The sequence below is a fragment of the Bufo gargarizans genome, chromosome 8 (genome assembly GCF_014858855.1).
Source record: "Bufo gargarizans isolate SCDJY-AF-19 chromosome 8, ASM1485885v1, whole genome shotgun sequence".
Classification (NCBI taxonomy): Eukaryota; Metazoa; Chordata; class Amphibia; order Anura; family Bufonidae; genus Bufo; species Bufo gargarizans.
Window position 1 is genome coordinate 15,381,808 of NC_058087.1, and position 22,017 is coordinate 15,403,824.

The 22,017-nt window shown below is 42.5% G+C and overlaps 1 protein-coding gene across 11 annotated transcripts in view; it reads left to right on the plus strand.

Moving 5' to 3' along the window:
* The first annotated feature begins 6,734 nt into the window (after positions 1-6,734).
* Positions 6,735-22,017, plus strand: part of LOC122945786 (sodium channel protein type 2 subunit alpha-like) — a 188,573-nt gene continuing 173,290 nt past the window's right edge. For all 11 annotated transcript variants that reach the window (XM_044304982.1, XM_044304981.1, XM_044304983.1 and 8 more), the window contains exon 1: positions 6,735-7,001. In XM_044304982.1, the coding sequence (XP_044160917.1) occupies positions 6,735-7,001 (267 nt within the window). The remainder of the gene's footprint in view (positions 7,002-22,017) is intronic.

Below are 22,017 nucleotides of genomic sequence, written 5' to 3' on the forward strand. Positions count from 1 at the left end.
TTCTGCCTCGTGTTCCCAGGGTTCTGGCCTCCCCCCAAAGCAAGGCCACTCTGCTAGGGTTACCCCTGTCTCACGTGTATCAGTCACTCTTGAGGCAGGCCACAGTGCCGGGAAAGTCTCTCCCTATTATAAGTTCATAGTGTAAGTTTGTGGCAACTGCCACTTCGTGAGTCCACCTGCAGGCCCCCGTGCATAGAGACACCAGGGCAGTGGGATAGTCTTATAAGTCCCCATAAATCCACATGACCCTGACTTTCTGGCCAGTATACTCAGCGCACTGTACCAGTGAAGCCCTTACTAGGGACACCAGACTCCCTGAGTCCAGCAGGGCCTCAACTGGAGTGCCTCCCATTCCACCTTGCACAAGTGGTTTAGAGTTTCTGGGGTACCCTCTGCACACAGCTTCCTGGCATATAACGACTGATGGAAGCCATAGTTCGTGTCCATTGGTTCCACCTTATGTGGACAGTCAGCTCCCAACACCGCTAGCAGACTATCGGAGCCGGGTCCATAGGGGGTACATCCCGGGTGGGTTTGGTTGGCACAAGTCCCCGTGTCTGGGATGGAGATTTATGGGGTTTGACTGCCCCCCTACGGAAGAACCCCCCTTAAGATTCTTAGTAGCCTCGTAGCGCTCCACCAAGTCCACCATCTCCAGACCATTGCCAGGAGACACCTGGCTGATCCAGTGCTGGAGAGGAGGTGGCAGAGCCCTCCAGAAGATAGTCTATCCAGCATAGCCGTGGGACTTAGCAAATCAGGCTGTAGCCACTTTTGCAAGAGGTGGAGTATGTCATAATATTGGCGTCTCGCTGGCTCGGCCAGCTTAAACCCCCATCGATGTACCCACTGGACCCGGACCAACACATTCACCCCCAGTCTGGCCAAAATCTCACCCTTTACTTTTTGGTAGTCGGCTGCTTGATCGTCCAGCAACTCGAAATACACCCGCTGGGAATCTGAGGCCACCAAGCGACTACGACCTCGGCCCACTAGTCTTGGGGTAGCTTCTCACTTGTGGCCACTTTCTCGTACATCGCCAGGTAGGTTTCGATGTCGTCTGCGGGTGTCATCTTAGGAATCAATGCACGTACTGCCTTCCAGGCAAAGTGAACTCTCGGGGTTGATCCTGCTGTCTGCAAAGCCATCACATGTTGAAGCAGCAACTGGTTGGTCTCTTGTTGCTTCTTATTAGCCTCGCGTTGGTGCAGGTTTGTCTCCTGCTGCTGCAGATTAGCCTCCATGAGGGCCTTCACAACAGCCTCCATGTTGAAAAAATGCAGAAACCAAAAATATTAGCGTTCAGCCTCACTGCTCTTGCCTGCATCCTCCACCAATTGTGGGGATTCTCTCTGGTAGACAGGACAAGCGGGTGCAGTATAGAGGCAAAGACACGTTTATAACTCAAAAACTGCAGTGTTTATTCACACTAGTTGCAGGTTCACAGTAGGGATCGACCGATTATCGGATTTACCGATATTATCGGCCGATATTCAGGATTTTGAACGTTATCGGTATCGGCATTTATTTTGCCGATATTCCGATAACGTCCTGGGAACACAGATCGCGCTGCTGACAGCGCTCTCCGTGTTCCCTCAGCAGCAGCACAGGGGAGAAGGAGCAGTGTCTCCTCCCCCTGTGCTGCTGCTGCCGCTCCAGCCAATGGGAGGACAGGGGACAAGAGGAGGGGAGGAGCTATGGCCACTGCGCCACCAATGAAGCTTAATCTCACATTAATTCATATACAGGAGGCGGGAGCTGCAGGATCACATAGCCGGCTCCCGACCTCTATGAGCTGTAGCTGCGATCTGCGGTAGTTAACTCCTCAGGTGCCGCGGATCGCAGCTACAGCTCATAGAGGTCGGGAGCCGGCTATGTGATCCTGCAGCCAGCTCCCGCCTCCTGTATGTGAATAAATTAGAGATTAAGCTTCATTGGTGGCTCAGTGCGCCCCCCCCAAGCCCCCCAGTATCAGACATTGGTGGCGCAGTGTGCCCCCCTTCCCCCCCAATATTAGGCATTGGTGGCGCAGTGCGCCTCCCCCCCAAGCCCCCCCAGTATTAAGCATTGGTGGCGCAGTGCACCCCCCCTCCCCCCAGTATTAAGCAGTGGTGCGCCCCCCCCCCCCACCCCAGTCGCAGTGCGCCCCCCACAGGATTCCCTCTCCCCTGCTCCTCCGATCAGAGCCCCAGCAGTGTAATGCTGGGGCTCCGATCGGTTACCATGGCAGCCAGGACGCTATTGAAGCCCTGGCTGTCATGGTAAGCTCCATGCTGCTGTGTGCACAAAGCACACAGCAGCAGGGACAGTGTGAGCTCCTATTCACCCTGATAGATCTCTATCAGGGTGAATAGGACAAGGGTTCTAGTCCCTAAGGGGGCTAAAAGTTAGTTTAAAAAAAAAAAGGAATAAAAATAAAAACACCAAAATATTAAATATAAATGAAAAAGAAAGATTTACAAAAAAAAAAAAAAATACACATTAACAATAAACATTAATTTTCAGCAGATTTGTGGGAATTTTAATTTTTTTTTCAAAAATGAAAATTCCCAGAATATCGGTATAAATTATCGGCTATCGGCCTGAAAGTTCACAAATTATCGGTATCGGCCCTAAAAAATCAATATCGGTCGATCCCTAGTTCACAGTATGACAGTCCATTTTCAGTATCAGTTTCAGTATCAGTAACAGTTTATACAGAAAAACATTCATCTTTGATCCAGGGTGTTTAATCCACACCCTGCTGAATTTGCAGCCTCAGAAAGTCCACCTGCAGGCTTTAGGCGGCCAGCTCTACCGATGCACTGTCTTCATCTTTCAGCCCACACACAGGCCTCAGATCTCAGCAGAGTTTCACACAGCTCCAGTGTCAAAGAGGAGTCATCCATCCACCTGACACTGCTGGCAGTTTTTTTTATAGGCCTGTCAAAACCCGGCCTGGACCTTGGGGAGTAGTCACTCACCCAGCACTTTGACTACTCTGCTGCTGACACATGAAAACTGGCTCTTACTCCACCGAGGCCAAGAACCTCGTTGACGCATACCTTTCATCCACGATGATTCCTTGTACCTACTTAATATATATATATATATATATATATATAAAACAAAAAACGGGCAGCACTCCAATTCGTGGAATAGTGAACTCAAACTTTATTCATCCATGTGGTAAGGAAATGTTTCGGCTCAATACCAGAGCCTTTCTCAAGCAAAGCAAAGCAAAGAAACAGGACAAAGTGACCAGTATATATACATCAAGAAACTGGCAAATGTGCAAATAAATCATTACAGCTTATTCCCATTGGGCTTTGCACCCTCTTTTTTAATTTTTTCAGTTGGTGCTGCCATATTTTCCTTTTTATATATAAATAAATATATACGGTATATAAATCACCCCCAAATCAAAAAAATAAATAAAAAATACTTAGAAAATTAAAAAATTAAAACTGTGTGCAAAAATTCCCTTACTATTAAAATATGAAAAAAACGTATCCTTATGGTAAATGACATAATGGGGAAAAAATTTCTGATTTGACATTTTTTTATCACTTTACCTCTCAAAAAAATTGAATAAAAAGTGATCAAAATGTCAGACACATTAAAATGGTATTAACAAAAGCTACAGATCGACCCACAAAGAAATAAGCCCTCAAACATCTCCATAGACATAACTTTAAAAAAGTTATTGGGGTCCAAATATGACAGTGAAAAGAAAAACTATCACATAGCGAACGCCGTAAAAACAAAACCCATAAAACTAATTAAGTTTTTTTCTTTCCACTACATTCTATGCAATATTAAATGGTGCCATAGAAAGTAAAATTTGTTTTGCAGAAAACAAGTCCTCATGCAGCTATGTGAATGGAAAAATTAAAAAGTTATGGCTCCAGGAAGGCAGGGAGTGAAAACACATATATGGAAAATCACTGCGTCAGGAAGGGGTCAAAGCATTAATAAATCTCTCCTATTACGCGGGACAAAGAGAGAATTCTTGCTCATGCTCCACCCCTCAGGTTCTGTCTGAAGCAATCCACGTAAAACCCACACTTCCATGGAAGTGATTGGGGTTTTCTCAATACTATTCAAATGAAGCAGACAATTTGAGCAGATTTCTGTTTGTGCCACCATCCATGAGAATAATGAGGATGGTTCTGTATTCTTGCTGATTTTGCACAAAAAAATGTAGATTAGCCCCATTGAATGATGATGGGACTTATTGCCTCTTCATGCGGATCCACAGCACATTCGCAGCAGAAATCTGAGTGCCAGCCTCAGTTACCGTATGTGCCAGATTTGATATTGGCACACCCCCAATTTTGTGAACCTAGCCTAAGCAGTTTTACTCTGGGTGTTCCTGTGGATAGGCCATCACAGTATAAAAGGAGCCATTAACAAGGAGGTAACAATAAGAATTCCTTCACACATACGGCTTGCCTTTTTTTATTTATTTTTGTACATGTTTTTGTGTCATTTTTTTGGAAGACATCCATTTTTAAACAGGAGAGAATGTTCCCCTCTGATGTCATTTCTTCTGTACATCTCTATTAAAAAAGCCATTTAAAAAAAAAACATATTTTTTCAATCTGGACAAAAACAAACAAAACAATATCACAAAAATGCCAGAAAATAAGGCTAAAAGAACATACTGCAATTAAAGAAACCCAGCATGAAACCTAAAATACACACTGCAGGTGAAGAAAAATGCCTAACAAAAATGCAGGTGTGTCCTACGTTACTTAATTCTGTAGACCTATAGCTAACATCTGGAGGTGGCTTTTTTTTCCATACAAATATTGCTAAAAATGCAGCAATAAATGCAAACATAAGCAAAAGGCTACCAAAAAAAAAAAAGACTTCTTTGTGACATTGTTAGGCTACTTTCACACTAGCGTTCGATCGGATCCGTTCTGAACGGATCCGATCATAATAATGCAGACGGAGGCTCCGTTCAGAACGGATCCGTCTGCATTATATTAGCATATAAAAGCTAAGTGTGAAAATAGCCTCGTACGGATCCGTCCAGACTTTCAATGTAAAGTCAATGGGGGACGGATCCGCCTGAAGATTGAGCCCTATTGTGGCATCTTCAAACGGATCCGTCCCCATTGACTTACATTGTAAGTCTGGACGGATCCGCACGCCTCCGCACGGCCAGGCGGACACCCGAACGCTGCAAGCAGCGTTCAGGTGTCCGCCTGCTGAGCGGAGCGGAGGCTGAACGCCGCCAGACTGATGCAGTCTGAGCGGATCCGCACCCATTCAGACTGCATCAGGGCTGGACGGAAGCGTTCGGGTCCGCTCGTGAGCCCCTTCAAACGGAGCTCACGAGCGGACCGACGAACGCTAGTGTGAAAGTAGCCTAAGGTGTACTTTTTAACTTCCTGGTATTGTAAAATAAAAGCACAATTTATACTTCACACGCGGATCTTGAGGCAAATTTGATGCACTATCATCCAGTCTTCTATATCAACCAATATTTTGTCAATGTATGTGTCGAACCAGTAGTAATGAGAGAGAGATGAGTAGTCATCAAGGTAACGATGATAAGTTAATCATCTCATCAAGAAACAGATTTTTATAGAAAAAAATAATTCAATGAAGATGCTGGTGTCAAATGAGGATGCTGGTGTGTGAACGTGTATTCTGGAGTTAACCTATGGCCTTTCTCCACTGTCTTCCTTCTACTTTCCAATCTTTTTATGTTTTTGAACGTTGTAGTATTTGATTGTTTAGGTCCTTGTTTGTGGTGCCATTATGGCATATTACCAAGTTTCAAAAGGTTCTTCAGTTGAAAAAAAGATGAATATCTACTAAGAGGAATCTAAAAATCAATGTGACCTCGAATCAATGGCATTAATGTACTTTCCATAGAGGAAGGGTTTTTGTAAAGACAATCACAACATCACAGGACTTTTTGGTGCGAATTGCCATTTATGATGCCATATCACCTATAATTAAAGTGCAACATTTCAGCAAAAAATTTGTCCTCCTTCAAGTATTTTCTTTTCTGCTGAATTATTGCACTTTAGGAATGGGTGATATTGCATAATAAATGGCAGAAGTCCCTTTGATCAGGGGCGAATTGGCCATAGACCTTACAGGGAAATTTCCTGGTGGGCCGATGCCCAGGGGGTCACCTAAGCCCTCCTCACTACTAGCCATTGGAAGTTTTCGGGGATGAATTTTGTGCTACTGGCAGTATTTTGTGATGGACTGTAGTATTTGACTCTGTTGGGGTGGTATAATGTGCCACAGTATGGTATTGCTGCCCCTGCCTTACGTCAATTTTGACCTGACTACAAAACGAGGCCAATTTTAGTATTTTTTTCCAGGGCCGCTTTAATTTCCCAGTCTGCCCCGGCTGTGATGCCATAATCATCTTTGCAAAACTTGGATATTTTGGGATTGGCACTCCTGTGGTCACAAGCACAACACAATTGGACCTCAGTGGTGTACTTTTTTCTTTAACCACTTATGGGCAAATGCTGTGGCTGCTATGGTACAACTGGAAAATGTGTGAACCTATAGTACATTCTTGCACTTCTTAACAGTCCAAAAAGCTGGGAGCCATGTTGAGGGTTCTATGGACTTACTTTTCTGCAAGGGCTAGTTGGTTATGAAACTGTTATTTATCCACAGAATATATGGTTTCTTGATTTTTATCAATTTTTTCCCTTTATTTCCAGCACCTTCATGTGTGAGAAGCTGATTGGTAATTAGTGCAGGATGAGAAGATGGAACAGCCACTTTTACCCCCACCAGGACCTGACAGCCTTCGCCTGTTCACTAGAGAATCTCTTGCAGCTATCGAAAAGCGCATTGCAGAAGAAAAAGCTAAGAAACCAGCAAAGGATCGTAGAGATGATGACGATGAAAATGGGCCCAAGCCAAATTCGGACTTGGAAGCAGGCAAATCCTTGCCTTTTATATATGGAGACATACCTTCAGGAATGGTGTCCGAACCAATGGAGGACATTGACCCGTATTACAGTAACAAACAGGTATGTCTATGTGTGTCACTTCTTGGTTTATTTTCTTACATTAATAATGCATTTATTGTCATGCATTACAGTAATTCACATTTCTGTATCAAGCTTTGAAATGTATCATCCTCTTTCTTTGACTGTCATCCTCCTGATGCATTGGTGTGTACACTTTTACAAAGGATTTCCATCAATATACAGTACCTTTAGATCAATAAAATAAGATAAAGCAGCTCTGGAAAATGTGTAGGGCTCCTCTGCAAGCGTATTTGTTTTCTTAGGCCCTTTTCTTAGGTGACTTCTAAAAACAATTTGTTACACTGGATTTTTTTTAGGGGTATCAGAGTAGAGGGGGTGAAAACAAATGCACGCCACACTTTTCAGATTTTCATGTATTAAAAACTTTGAAAAACATATATCCTTTTCTTTTCACTTCACACATACTGTATTGCTATTTTGTGTAGGTCTAACACATAAAATCCCAATAAAACACATTTAAGTTTGTGGGTGTAAAATGAAAAAATATGGAAAAGTTCAAGGGGTATGAATACTTTTTCAAGGCACTGTAGATGTTTATTTGTATTGTTAAAACAAAGTGGTTAAGATTGTTTGAAAAGTTTACATTTTTATTCTGGATACATTGCAGCAATTTGAAAAAATGCTACCAAAGCTGCATCTGCCAGCCAGATGAATTGGACATTGAGGAATTCAAACTACATATTGAGCCTCGGAAGTATATGCAGCGCGTTAGAAAAGTCTTTAGACCCTTTCACTTTTTTCACATTTTGTTATGTTGCCTCCTTGTGCTAAAATGAAGGAAAAAAAAGAAAAAATATTTTCCCTCGCCATTCTGCACTCCATACCTCGTAATAAGAAAGTGAAAAGAGAATTTTAGAAATGTTTGCAAATTTATTGCAAAGGAAAAACTTAAATTTTGCATGTACATAAGTATTCAAACCCTTTGCTATGACACTAGCTCTGGGGGCCTACCATTTTTCTTGAGCTGTTCCTACATCATGATGGAGTTCATCTGTGGTAAACTCAGTTGATTGGACATGATTTGGAAAGATACCAAAAACCAAGCCATCGTAAGGAAAGAACTGCCTGTAGAGATCAGAGACAGGATTGTGTGGAGGCACAGATTATAAGAAGGGGTCAAAAAATGTCTGCTGACTGACAGTCCCCAAAAGCACAAGTGGCCTAAATAATTCTGAAATGGAAGAAGTTTGCAACAAAAACTCTTCATAAAGCTGGCTGTCCCACCAAACTTAGTAAGAGAGGTGACCAAGAACCCATTGGTCATTCTGTCTGAGCTCCAAAGATCCTGTGTGCAGATGGGAGAAACTTGCAGAAGGTCAACGATCACTGCAGTACTCCAGGAATCTGCTCTTTATCGCAGAGTGGCCAGAAAAAAGCCTCTCCTCAGTAAAAGACAAGAAAGTTTGCAAAAAAAAGGACTTTCAGACTGTGAGAAAGAAGATTTCTGGCCTCTATTCTAAGCATCATGTTTGTAGGAAACAAAGCACTGCCCAATACATCCCTACAGTAAAGCATGGAGGTGGGTGCATCATACTGTGGGAGTCTTTTTCAGTGGCTGGGACAGAATGACTGGCCAGAGTTGATGGAAATCTGAATGGAACAAAGTACAGAGGTATTCTTATAATCAATATCCGATCCAGAGTGCTCTGGACCTCAGACAGTGGCCCTAAGCACACAGGAGTGGCTTAGGGACAACTCTGTGAATGTCCTTGAGTGTCCCAGCCAGGGCTCTGACATGAACTTCATCAGACATTTTCAACTAAATCCTGAGTAAAGGGTCTGACTGAATATCAATGTCTGAATATCTGAATGTCAATGCAATATTTAATTTTTTTCCTTTTCAATAAATTAGAAAAGATTTCTAACACTGTGCTTTCACTTTTTCATTATGGAGTATTGATTTCAGAATGATGGGAAAAAAATTTTTTTTTGTGGTTTTTTTTAAACAAAGTCGCAACATAACAAAATATAAAAAAAAAAAAAAAAAAAGTGAAAGGGTCTGAAGACTTTCCAAATGCACTGTAATGAGTGTTCTTACTGCCAACTATTATAGTCCAATATGGATATGTGTTTGATGCCCTTGTTGAAAGGTAACCTGTCCCATGGTATATGCTCTTAAAATTACGGATTTCGGTCGGCACTCAGTGGTGCACATGAAGGGGGTCAGTCCCTGTGGAATATAGAAGAGATCCTAGCACTTGCTATCTTCAATCAGTTAGTTTCTTTTATTGTTCAAGTTATCAGAGGGACACATTTCGACCTGTCCTGAGCCTTTATCAACCATTGATAAAAGCTCAGGACAAGCCGAAACGCGTCCCTGTTATAACTTGAAAAATAAAAGAAACACAAGACATGGCCCGATATGACCATACCGTTCGTTTTGCTTATTGATAAAATAACTGCATCTGACAAACTAGAATAATGAATGAGATACAGAGGCAGTGGGTGCAGCTTGGAAGTCAGGCCTTGTCTTCCTTGAGTACTTTGCTCAAGAACAGGGCAGCACGATGGTTCACTTATTAGCACTATCACCTTTGCCTTAGTATGAACGCTGTATGCTGTGGTGGCTGCAAATATTGTTTTAAAGAAGTTCTCCAGGAGTATAAAATTAATGTTCTATCCCTAGGATAGGCCACAAATATCAGATTGGTGGGGGACGGACTCTTCAACAAGTGCTTCATCCTCTTCATTGGTCACCAGGAATAGGTCCAAGTTTTGGTAGTAGCTTTGTGTCACGGCTGGGGATGGGGAAAACCCTCAGCCGTGCGGTGCCAGGTGATGGTAAGGTTGCTACTTGGCCAGAACCACAGAATTAGGGAGCAGGTCACCTCCTAGCGCTTCCCTAATCTGACCCTGACTCCTAGCTGCATGAGCCACCCTTAAAGGTAGGAGGGCCCATGCTCAGGAACCTCGGATCCCTACTGACCCTCTGTCGTTCCCTGAACTAGGAGCTGGGTAGACAGCCCGTTCCTCCTGGACACGGAGAAACAGGAGTCTAAAGTGGCCAAGCTACAAGGGGAACAGAAATAACTTATGGCAGTGACAGGCAAATGCAACCAACACAACACTCACCTGCCACAGACAACAAAGCCTGGAACCCATGTGCAAGTGCTCCTGTTCAGAACACAAACGAACACAGCACACACCAGACATCACACAGGAACCCAGGACCATAAGCTGCAATAATAAGGAAACCCCACACACACCTACATAACACCGTGTAACATAATTTTATTACCAGAAGGGTGGCCCCCACTGGCAGATGGTGATTACCTAGGAGGATGTCTCCAGCACTGCATGGCTGAAGAACCCCCTCTGACTACTGCTCTAAGCAGAGGCTTTATAGCCCAAAGTAGCCACACCCATACTCAGACACCCCCAGTGTTCACACAGAAAGAAGGGAGTTAACCCTTCCTACACCAGGCAGGGTAGTGAAGCCACACAAAGGGAAAAGCACACAAACACACTCACCTGTTACCGCCGGCAACGGCATGCGTGGCAACCATGTCCTGAAGAACAGCCAGCAGGCCGAGACACTGCCACCACATGCTCACAACACCAGACGTTGCTGCGGACAACCGCAAGTGAAGGGAGGTGTCTTAGAGCATACAAACATAACCTCGTGCACAACAAACAGACAAAGTGCATACATAAAACTACACGTTGCCAAAGACAACCGCATGCACATCTGTTGTCCGCGGCAACCGCATTTGAGGCATACAACTAAGTGCCCCAGCTGCGGTTGACACCCAGACCGTGGGCAACTGCATGCGGCTCCCAAGTGCATACATACACACACACACAACAGGTGCCTAGCAAGCTGCTATACTGCCAAGTACCCAATCAAGTTGCCAGCGGCAACCACACGTGAGGCAACCTACAAGCAGCCCTCACCATGTGGTTGACAATAGAACCGAACCTCAGGCAACTGCATACGGATCCAGAGTCACGACCAAGACCATGGGTCGTGACACTTTGCTTGGCATTACAGCTCAGTCCCGTATATGTGACTGGAACTGAGCCACTCTGTGCTGTAGTACAAGACATAGCCAAAACTGAAAAGCTGTGTCTGGTATGTGACTGGTAGAATGGAACTATACCTTGTAGTATGGAGCTATTCCTGGTAATACGCTAAATCAGCTGACCAGACGCCCACTAATCTGACATTAATAGAATATGTCATCAGTTTTATGATTCTGGAAAACCCCTTTAACTCTTTATTTATGCAGTGGGTTTGGAGCTCTATATCAGAAACCCAAAGTTCTAATCCTTATGAAAATATATATTAAAAATTTATCAGCACAGAATTTAAAGCTAAAAGGGTTAAAAATGAAAAATTAAATATTCACAGGTAGATGATAAATCCGTCCTGTATGGAGACCTCTTTAAATTAGAAGGCGTCCTAATAAAGATCAAGCAGGAGAGACTACTGCACTAGGTGAATTTTACAAGAAACACAAACTCATTTTCAGGGTACTGCAGCAGAGGCAGGAGCAAAAAGTGGAGCTGATGTAGGTAAAGGGCCGAGAAGGACCATGTGGCCACTTTCATTGCCTCTCAGTGTGACAGTAGTCATCGATAGCTCATTAAAAAGACATATTCATAGCTGCTTCACAGATTAGGAATTTAAAGCGTCCCTGTCATAATATATATATTATTTTTTTCATAAATCAGTGGTGATACATGTGACAATATAAAACTGTCACATAAAAAGATGGGTCTTATTAGCCAAAAGTGGCATCTATCTTACCTCCCTGCACCTTGCAATTCCCTTGTTGTTTACTGTAAGAGTGATTATTAGACTAAATGTAGGAAAGGAGGGAGATGCAGCTGCAGTAAGACATTCCCTTGCTGTGAATTTGTGACAGATGTTGATCTCCACAAGATCGTTAAGATCAGGATGTGTCATCAAAGTCCAAAATAGACAGTGCCAGTAGAGCACCTTTAATAAATGGTACTTCCCTTCATGCAAATATAATTCAAGTTAGCAGATTCTGATTTTCACAGACTTTTCAAGGGGGAGCTTAAGGAGGAAAATAACCCCCACTGAAGTCAATGGGACCCCCATAAATCATATGCAGAAAGATCACTCAGAGACACCTGTCAGAAATCTTTTCAAGAGACTTGCCTGCCCTGTTAGGAATACATGTCTCCATTTTAGTAGACTCCTAGACATCTAGACATTTCAGTAGACACCTAGACATCTAGACATTTCAGTAGACACCTAGACATCTAGACATTTCAGTAGACTCCTAGACATCTAGACATTTCAGTAGACTCCTAGACATCTAGACATTTCAGTAGACACCTAGACATCTAGACATTTCAGTAGACTCCTAGACATCTAGACATTTCAGTAGACTCCTAGACATCTAGACATTTCAGTAGACTCCTAGACATCTACACATTTTAGTAGACGCTTGGACATATAATTTCAGTAGACTCCCTTTAAATCTAGACATTTCATTAGACTCCTAGACTTTGTAAGTGAAATTCTTAAAAAGCTATAGATTGTGGTTCTGCTAGACTTGCCATATACACTGATTTGTCATGAACATTCTCATTACACAATAAGAACAGCTTTACCCAGTAATTTAGTTGCAGGCGTATTTTAGAACGCCTATTGTGGATATTTTCAGAGGTTATGTCACACAATTATACTTATTTTATAACATTATTATACCTATTATAGTAACAAGATCAGGCTGTTCTGTGTTAGAAGTTTATTCTGTTATATAAGTATTTTTTTTTACCACTTTGAGTGTTTTATATGTTTATACCCAATGCAGGAAGTTCTGTGTTACCTCCACCAAGTTAATTTAAATCAATTACTGAAACATTTTTTCTGTTCTGTTTTTATTTAAAAAATTTTTGAGCAACTGCTCTGCTCTTTTAACAGAAATTTAGAGATGGTTTACAGTAGCCAGATGATGGACCATTGGAAACTGTAGTCTGGAAATAACTCATTGACTTCTAAGGAAGAATGTTGTGGGCATGCCCTGTGACCTGTTCATAGGTCATTGTGCAGGGAGGGAGAGGAGGTGAATCTTGTATAAGGATAAGAATTGGAACATTTCTGGATTGTTTTTAAGTATAGGTAATGACATTGAAAATTTAGAACAAACACCACTAGAATTCTTAGGGCGAACCTGTCACGATGAGAATGCAGACAGCTTGTTATAGAGCAGGAGCTGAGCAGATTGATAAATAGCTTTATGGGAAAAGATTCATTAAAACATGTCATTTGTTAATTTCAATCTGTACTCTTTCGGAGCTCAGTAGCCAAGCGGGAAGTCTTATTACTGATTGACGTCTGCCTGTAAAGCTGTCAATCACCGATGAGACCTCCCACATGCCTACTACTTTATAAAAAGCTGCCTGCAGGGTGCACTGCATTTTCTTGGTGACAGGTTTATTTTAAAAACAAGTTTCAAGGACATCTGTCAGCAGCATCAACCCTATTAAACTGCCATATTACACTGGTAAGGTTGCCCTAGATGATTAACAACATATCTTTCTTTTCCAGGTTTGTTGCTGCCTTTAGCAATAATAAGTTATACATTTTTATATATGCAAATTAGGGCACAAATGCACCAAGGACATGCCCTAGCCACTTGGTGCTCATCCATTGCTTCCCTGAACATTCCCCCTGTCCTTGATTGACAGGGCAAGGTGTCCATGTGGAGGGAGGAATAGTCAGCGAAGAGAGCTTGTTTACAAAATGTTTAGTCTTTTGAAAATTGGTTTTATGCCCCTTTAAGAATCATATAATCATGACTTTTATTTTTACTATTGTTGCTGCTTTTGTTGTTGGGTTGATTGTCTTATGTTGTTAACAAATTCCATTGTCGGTAATGTAACAAATTACAAATAATATGATATTGTGTATAATTAAACAAAATGGACCATACAGCAAAGATACATATAACCTTTCACGTGACTGTGCTAGTGTGTAGAATTAAATACCCAAGTAAACCATACAGTGACTGGTAAAGGCTCCAAATAGATACCAAAAAAAGGAACACAAATGAGCCACAACGTACCAAAAATATATAAACATCTTAAATTGACACAATAATTAAAAAAAAATTACATAAAATAAGGATGAGGAAAAAGGAATCATTACTGGCAATCTAACACCACATAAGAGTGCATACAGTATATTCATGATTATTTGTGTAATGGTAGGATAACTTGGGCAATACAGGGTGTAATCACAAACTACCAGACATAACACTGCTAGAACTCCATTAAAAAAGTAATTAGCAGAATACACTGTAAGCCCATATGTTTAGGTCCAATCAGAGCAGAAAAGTTAACTTTACCCATGTTGCGTGTAGCCAGGATGGTGCCACACCAACATGCAAAGGTATGCTGAAAGGCGTGTTGGGGTGGCACCATCCTGGCTACACACACCAGTGTTATGTCTGGTAGTTTGTGCTTTGATGCTATGTGATTACACCCTGTATTGCCCAAGTTATCTACTATACTATTTATACACTCTCATGTAGTATTTGATTGCTGGTGATGATGCCTTTTTTTGCTTATCATCTTTATTTTATGTAATTTTTCATGTATTTTTAGTAATTTGTGACTCATTTTTGTAGGTTTTTTATGATATCGTCTATAGTTATGTTTGCATTTTTTATATGTAAAATTGTTGGATTTTTGTAGATTTGTTTGCTTTTCCGCAGTACATAAAGTCTTGTGGGGTCTCAAGTACTACTGATGCTATTCATTTCTACTCCACCAAAAACATGTTCACTCCTGCTCATTTTTTGTCTCAAATTCATTGTGCCTTATCTGTCTTTCCCCGTCTGGGGAGTGTTGAGAGATCCCACCACAGATTACATAGTTGCAAGGGCGTTGATAGGGTCTGAAAACATCCGGGGCACAAGCCCAATGTATCACGCCCCTGTGAAGCCACGCCCCCACCCCATGAAGCCACGCCCCCATGGGCCTTCACAGTAGTTATTAACCCCTTTCAGCAGTCCTCCCTTCACAGTAGTTATTAAGCCCTTTAGTGAATGGAGGACTGCTGAAACGGGTTAATAACTACTGTGAAGGGCCTAGCCGTCTGGACAACCCCACAGATCATCCCCTCAGTAATCCGTATCCTGCAGTAACTTAACTTTAAATCAGCACACATCTCATTACTATCTTGACTTAGACACTCAGCTCCAGTAACAGGCAGTGCGGGCGGCTCTCACTCACTGACGTCACGCACCTGCGCCGCCTAGTGGGAGGAGCAGGCGCGTGACGTCAGTGAGCGAGCGCCGCCAGCACTGCATGTTTCCGGAGCTGAGTGTGTAAGATAGTAATGAGATCATAAGAGCTGTTTTAAAGTTCAGTTACTGCAGGATACGGATTAGGACGGCGGGGCTGTGCAGTGCAGGAGAGTCAGAGCTGCCGACCCTGCCAGCCAGGGGCGTAGCTAGAACTGACTGGGCCCCCCCTCCATGACTATCCTGGCATCCTATATGTGCATATGTAAGGGAGAGTTCACATCACATTTTTGCCATCCGTTTAATGTTTACGTTGGAAAATGGGATACAAAAGCGCAGCACACTACGCTTTGTATCCTGCAAAGTCTGTTAAAAAAAAATATGTATACATTAACGTATCATTTTTTTTGATGTTGTCAGTCTGAGTCACCTGTTAACATATACATTTTATGTATACATTACCAGGGGTCAGCAACCTTCGGCACTCCAGCTTTTGCGAAACCACAATTCCCAGCATGTTCCATTAATTTCTATGGGAGTTATGAGAAGAGCAGAGCAATAATGCATGCTGGGAGTTGTAGTTTCACAACAGCTGGAGTGCCGTAGGTTGCCTACCCCTGCATTAGACGAATGGCAAAACGTGATGTAAAACCGGCCTTATTGTGCCATGATAGTGCCAAGCACTAGAGACAGAGAAGGGAGGTTGCAATGTACAGGGTACAGGGCACAGGGGGGTACAGTACAGCATAGCAGGCGCAATACAGGGCAGGGGGCACACACAGTGCAGCATAGGGGGCACAGTGCATTATAGGGGGTACAGTATAAGGCAGGGGCACACAGTGCATTATAGGGGGTACAGTATAAGGCAGGGGGCACACAGTACATTATAGGGGGTACAGTACAGGGCAGGAGGCACACACAGTGCAGCATAGGGGGCACAGTGCATTATAGGGGGTACAGTATAAGGCAGGGGGCACACAGTGCATTATAGGGGTACAGTATAAGGCAGGGGGCACACAGTGCATTATAGGGGGTACAGGGCAGGAGGCACACACAGTGCAGCATAGGGCAGGGGGCAGAATACAGCATGGGGTGCACAGTACAGGGCAGGGGGCAAAATACAGCATATGTGGTACAGTAGGTATACACAGTACAGCATGGGGGGGGGGTACAGTACAGGGCAGGGGGCAGAATACAGCCAATGCACCTAGAAATGCTCCATTCACATGTCCTACCTCAGGAGTTGATAGTTACTAGTGGGCAGAAGGACCTTACATGATGTCAGGAGCACGTGATCAGTCACATGAGTGGGCGGAGTCAGGCTCCGGGCTGTGCAGGAGATTGTGTGGAAATGACTGCCAGCATAACATTCGGGGCACTGGTCAAAACATCCGGGGCTCAAGCCCCGAATATTTTGACCTAACGACGCCCCTGCATAGTTGTGCTACCAAAATCTGTGGGTTTGGAATGTAACGTGAATTCAAAAGATTTGAGAATGAGAATGAATAAACTTACGCAGGATAAGTGAATAAATACACTGCCCCCCCCCCACCCCCAAAAAAAAGGAAACACTAAAATACCACATTCTAGATCTCAATGAATGACATATTCCAGTTGCAAATCTTTATTCATTACATAGTGGAATGCATTGAGAACAAAAAAAAGTAAAACTAATCAATGTAAATCAAGTTTAATATCGCAGGAGGTCTGGATTTGGATTGATACTCAAAATCAAAGTGTAAAATCAAATTTCAAGCTGATCCAACTTCAGTAGAAATGCCTATGGACAAGGAAATATGGCTCAGTAGTGTATGTGACCTCCACGTGCCTGTGTCACCTCCCTTCAACGCCTGGGCATGCTGCTGATGAGGTGGCGGATGTTGTCCTGAGGGATCATCTCCAAGACCTGGATTAAAGCATCAGTCAACTCCTGGACAGTTTATGGTGCATGGAATGAGACATGATGTTCCAGATATGCTCGATTGGATTTAGGTCTGAGGAACGGGCAGGCCAGTCCATAGCATCAATGCCTTCATCATGCAGGAACTTCTGACACACTTCAGCCACATTAGGCCTAGCATTGTCATGCATCAAAAGGAACCCAGGGCCCACTGCACCTGCATATGGTCTCACAGTGGGTCTGATGATCTCATCCTGGTACCTAATGGCAGTCAGCGTATCTCTGGCTAGCACATGGAGGGCTGTAAGCCCAACACCGACTTCGTGATGTCAGGCCCTCATACCACTCTCATGGAGTCTGTTTCTGACAGTTTGAGCAGACACATAGATATTAGTGGCTTGCTGGAGGTGATTTTGCAGAGCTATGGCACTGCTTCTCCTGTTCCCCCTTGCACAAAAGAGGAGGTAGCGGTCCTGCTGCTGGGTTGTTGCCCTTCTACAGCCTCTCCACGTCTCCTGGTATTCTGGCCTGTCTCCTGGTATCTGCTCCATGCTCTGGACACTGTGCTGACGCAGCTAACCTTCTTGCCACAGCTCGCTTTGATGTGCCATCTTGGATCTGAGCAGCTTCTGTATGTTGTAGACACCGCCTTATGCTACCTCTAGGGATGAGAGCAATGACAAAATGCAAAAACAACAGCCAAAAAGGATGAGAACAGAGAAGTGGTCTGTGGTGACCACCTGCAGAACCACTCCTTTATAGGGGTTGTCTTGCTAATTGCCTATCATTTCTACCTGTTTAATTTGCACAAAAGCAGGAGAAATTAACAGAATAATAAAAAGTAAGTAAACCTCACTACCCTAAATATGGGGTAGGCATCTGGTCAGCTATGCCATAACACATTGCTGCCTACCACATTATAACACATGACTGACACCCTGGGGTGTACAAGAGATAGGGCAAATAAATACTTACATCCTACCTAGGATGAAGTTTCTGGTGGAATCCTAATTAATTGTTAGTGCAGACCACAGTTATTTCCATCAACCCCTCCTCCTGTGTGCATCACGCATGTCTCTGAGATCACTCAGGAATGTGTTTTTATCAGCACAATGGAGGATGGATACTAGATTTACAAGGCACATCATTATACAGAATGGTAATAATAAAAGGGAAAGAAAAGGGTTTAACTAAATTTTATCTGATGTGTGTGGCTAGCACCACCGTTAAAAGACAGCAAAGGACAGTAATTTTTTTATATATATAAGGAAGGTCGTTTTACTGTATTTAATTTCATGATAAGCCTTTAATATCTGATTGGCAGGGGTGTGGAGTGTCACATCAGCTCTGACATTGTAGCTCCGGTGCCATAAGTCAATAAAGGAACTACAGAGCTCCATAAAGTCTTCCCAGAAGGAATCTCGTTACTACAGCACTACCACCTTTCGCTTCAGTGGGTGGAGAGCTGCAGTAACCAGTTCCATTAGCTACAGAAAAGGACGGAGCTGTGTGGTTCAGGTGTCGAAATTTATGCATTTATTTTTCCTGAAGTTTTTAATATAAATGCAGCCAAAAGTGCTGTTCTTGTCTCATGTGTGAACAGGTATAATAAATGAGGTCTTATGGAGGAGTAAATAAACAAAAAGCCACTTCACCGCTGCCCCTGAACTATGCATCCCTATGCAAAAGACCTGTTTGCCCTGTGTGTTGTAAGGGTATTTTTAATTACCCTATTTTTCACTTTATAAGATGCACCTGATGATAAGACACACCCCAGGTTTTAGAGGAGGAAAATAGGAAAAAAATATTTTTCATCCATATCAGATCCTCAGTTCAGACCTCCATATCAGGAACTCAGATCAGACCCTCATCAGACCTCAGGTCAGGCCCCCATCAGACCTCAGATCAGACTATATCAGACTTACATGTCAGATCCCATCAGACTTACATGCCATACCCCCATATCAGACCTTAGATCAGAGATAATATAAATTAATTAATTTACCTCTCCTGCACCCTCGTTCCTCCAGTCGCGCTCCATTGTCTTCTCCGGACCACGCTGCACTGTCACCTGTAAGCAGTCAGGACTGTGCAGAGTGGCCCCAGGGAGGAAGAACAGGGAGGTTGAGTACCGGCAGCACTTGCAGCTTTTCACTCCTTACTCCCCACACCTACTGCATACTAGTGAGCGCTTCCATATTGGAAGCACTCACTAGTATTTGCTTTTGGGTGAAAAAAAGCATTTTTTTTAAAAGAGATAAAATATGGTTACTGTATAATTCAGAAATGCAAGTTAAAGCTGTATCATGCAAAGAAGAAGCCATATATCAACAGGATTCAGAAATCCCACCATCTTCTCTGTGCCAAAGCTCATTTAAAATTGACTGAGGCAAAAAGGAAAACTGTTCCGTGGTCAGAAAATCTAAATTTGAAATGTATTTTGGAAACCATGGATTCTATGTTCTCAAGAGGAGAGGGACCATCCAGCTTGTTATCAACGTATAGTTAAAAAGACTGCATCTTTGATGGTATAGGGATGCATTATGTGTGCGCCGTGATATGGTTGTCACGCATGCTGTTGCCTGTGGCAACGTGTTGCTTTTTATGCTTGTGCACAACTTCCCCTTTAAGTTGTTTCCTCCTTCTGTCTGGTGTTTTGGGGTTAATGTCTTCCTTGGTGTGGAACTGGGTAATGGTCTCTAGGCTCTATTTATCCTTGTGTTTTGAGCCTGAGATCTAGTTTTGTCTCCAGCCTTTGTGTGTGTGTTGGAGTGTTGATGTTCCTGGATTCCATCTGTCCAGTCTTAGGGCCATCCTAGTTGAACATCAATGTCACCCCCTTGTTTCTATGTTCTATCCCCTATCCTTACCTGTTGTTGTGTTTGGTGTGGGTTTATGTTATGGGTGTGTGATGATGTCTTGTTTGGTGTACTATGTCTGGCATGTTTGGTGTTATGCCTGGCATAGTTGCTAGACATCTCCTTGTCTGTCTATGCCTCTGGAAGGTGGCCCCATTGGTTTCCCGGAGGGCTGAACCTAAAGTTTAGGAGCAGCCTTGCTTCCGGTGGTCGCAGGAGGTGTCAGGTTGTTTGGTTGTCGTTGCTCCATCTTTGCTGCGGCAGGTAAGTGTTTGTTGTTCAGGTGTGTTGTTGTTTTACCTGGTGCTTACCTGCCGTTCAGTTGCTCCTCTATCTATCTTTCTTCCATCTGTTACTAGGCCACTGGAGACTCCGGTTCATCTGTGTCCTTGAGGAACCGGTTGTCTCCTATTCCTGACCACTATGCAAAGCACCGTTAGGGTCAGCAGTATCCAGGTTCCAGTGTATGAGCCCTCCCACCTTTAGGGGGCGCGCATACGGTCAGGAGATCAGGGTAAGGATTAAGGCGGCAGTAGGAGGTGACCTGCGCCTTTTCCCTGTGTCCAGGCTTAGTATCAGCCCGTATAATACGGTGGGGAGTTTCCCCCACTCCCCACCGTGACAATGTGCTTATGGAGTAGGTAGCTTTTACATTTGAAAACGCACTGTATGCTGAACATGTATGCTGTTATCAATGCTGAACAGTATTTAGAAGTTTTAGAACAACATAGACTCCCATCCAGACTTCTCTCTCAGGGAAGGCCTTGCATATTTCAGCAGGATAATTCTAAACCACATACTGCATCTATCACAACAGCACAGCTTCACAGAATAAGAGTCCAGGTGCTGAATTGGCCTGGTTGCCATCCAGACCGTTTACCAATAGAAAACATTTGGCACATGCTAAGCAGGTGGCAGCACTGCATTTAAATATACTGAACTTTGCATTCTCTAATGGCTAGAAATCTATTACTAATTATAAATAGCAATCTAATTATTGAGGTCCTCTTGTGGTCATAAAAAAAAAAGATAAAAAAAAGTTTTTATAAAATAAATTAAAAAACATAAAAATTCAAATCAAATCTTTCCAAAATAAAAAAACATCATAGACATCACTGCATCTGAAAATGTCTGTACTATTAATATATAAAATAGTTATACCATACAGCGAATGACGTGAACAGAATAAAATCAAAATGGCCAACTCACTGTTTTTCCAAAGTATTTTTCAGTATTAAAAATAAGGAAAACAATATAAATGTTGTATCATTGTAATTGTACTGACCCAGAGAATTAATGTCATGAGTCAGTTTTGCCTGATAGTGAACACCATAAAAACAAACCCCATGAAATAGTTTTTTTTCCAATTCCACAGCATTTCGATTTTTTCCAGACTTCCCACTACATTGTATGCAATATTAAATGATGCCATTACCATGTACAACTGTCCTGCAAAAAATAATAATAATAATAATCATACAACTATGTAAATGAAAAAATATTAAAGTTATGGATCAGGAAAGGCAGGTAGTGAAAAGCAAAAGTGCAAAAACAGAAAATCGTCTAGTGATAAAGTGGTGAAAAGAAAAGAGGATGTTACACAATGGTAGGCATGGCCCTGCCCTTGCGTTGCTGTCATCAAGTTCTAAAATAGTTAATTATTTTCATGAAATAGTAAAAGTCTCACTTTCAACTTCTGATATTGTGAATAAATCTTATTGTGAATAAAATATTAGGTCTGTGAGATTTGCATTCAGTTTTTATTTACATTTATTCATAATTTACACAGCATCAAAACTTTTTTTTCGGAATTGTGGTTGTATAATGGACTGTTTTTCTTATTACTCTAATTTAATTTGTGGCATTAACTTTTTTGCAATAACTAAAAAAATATATAAAATTATACTTCTGCTGATTTTCTCCTCTTTAAAAAAAATCAACATACTTTATTCAATCCTCATATTACTCTGCCCAATGTATTTGCTTTACTGGACTCCTTTAGCTGTTTATCT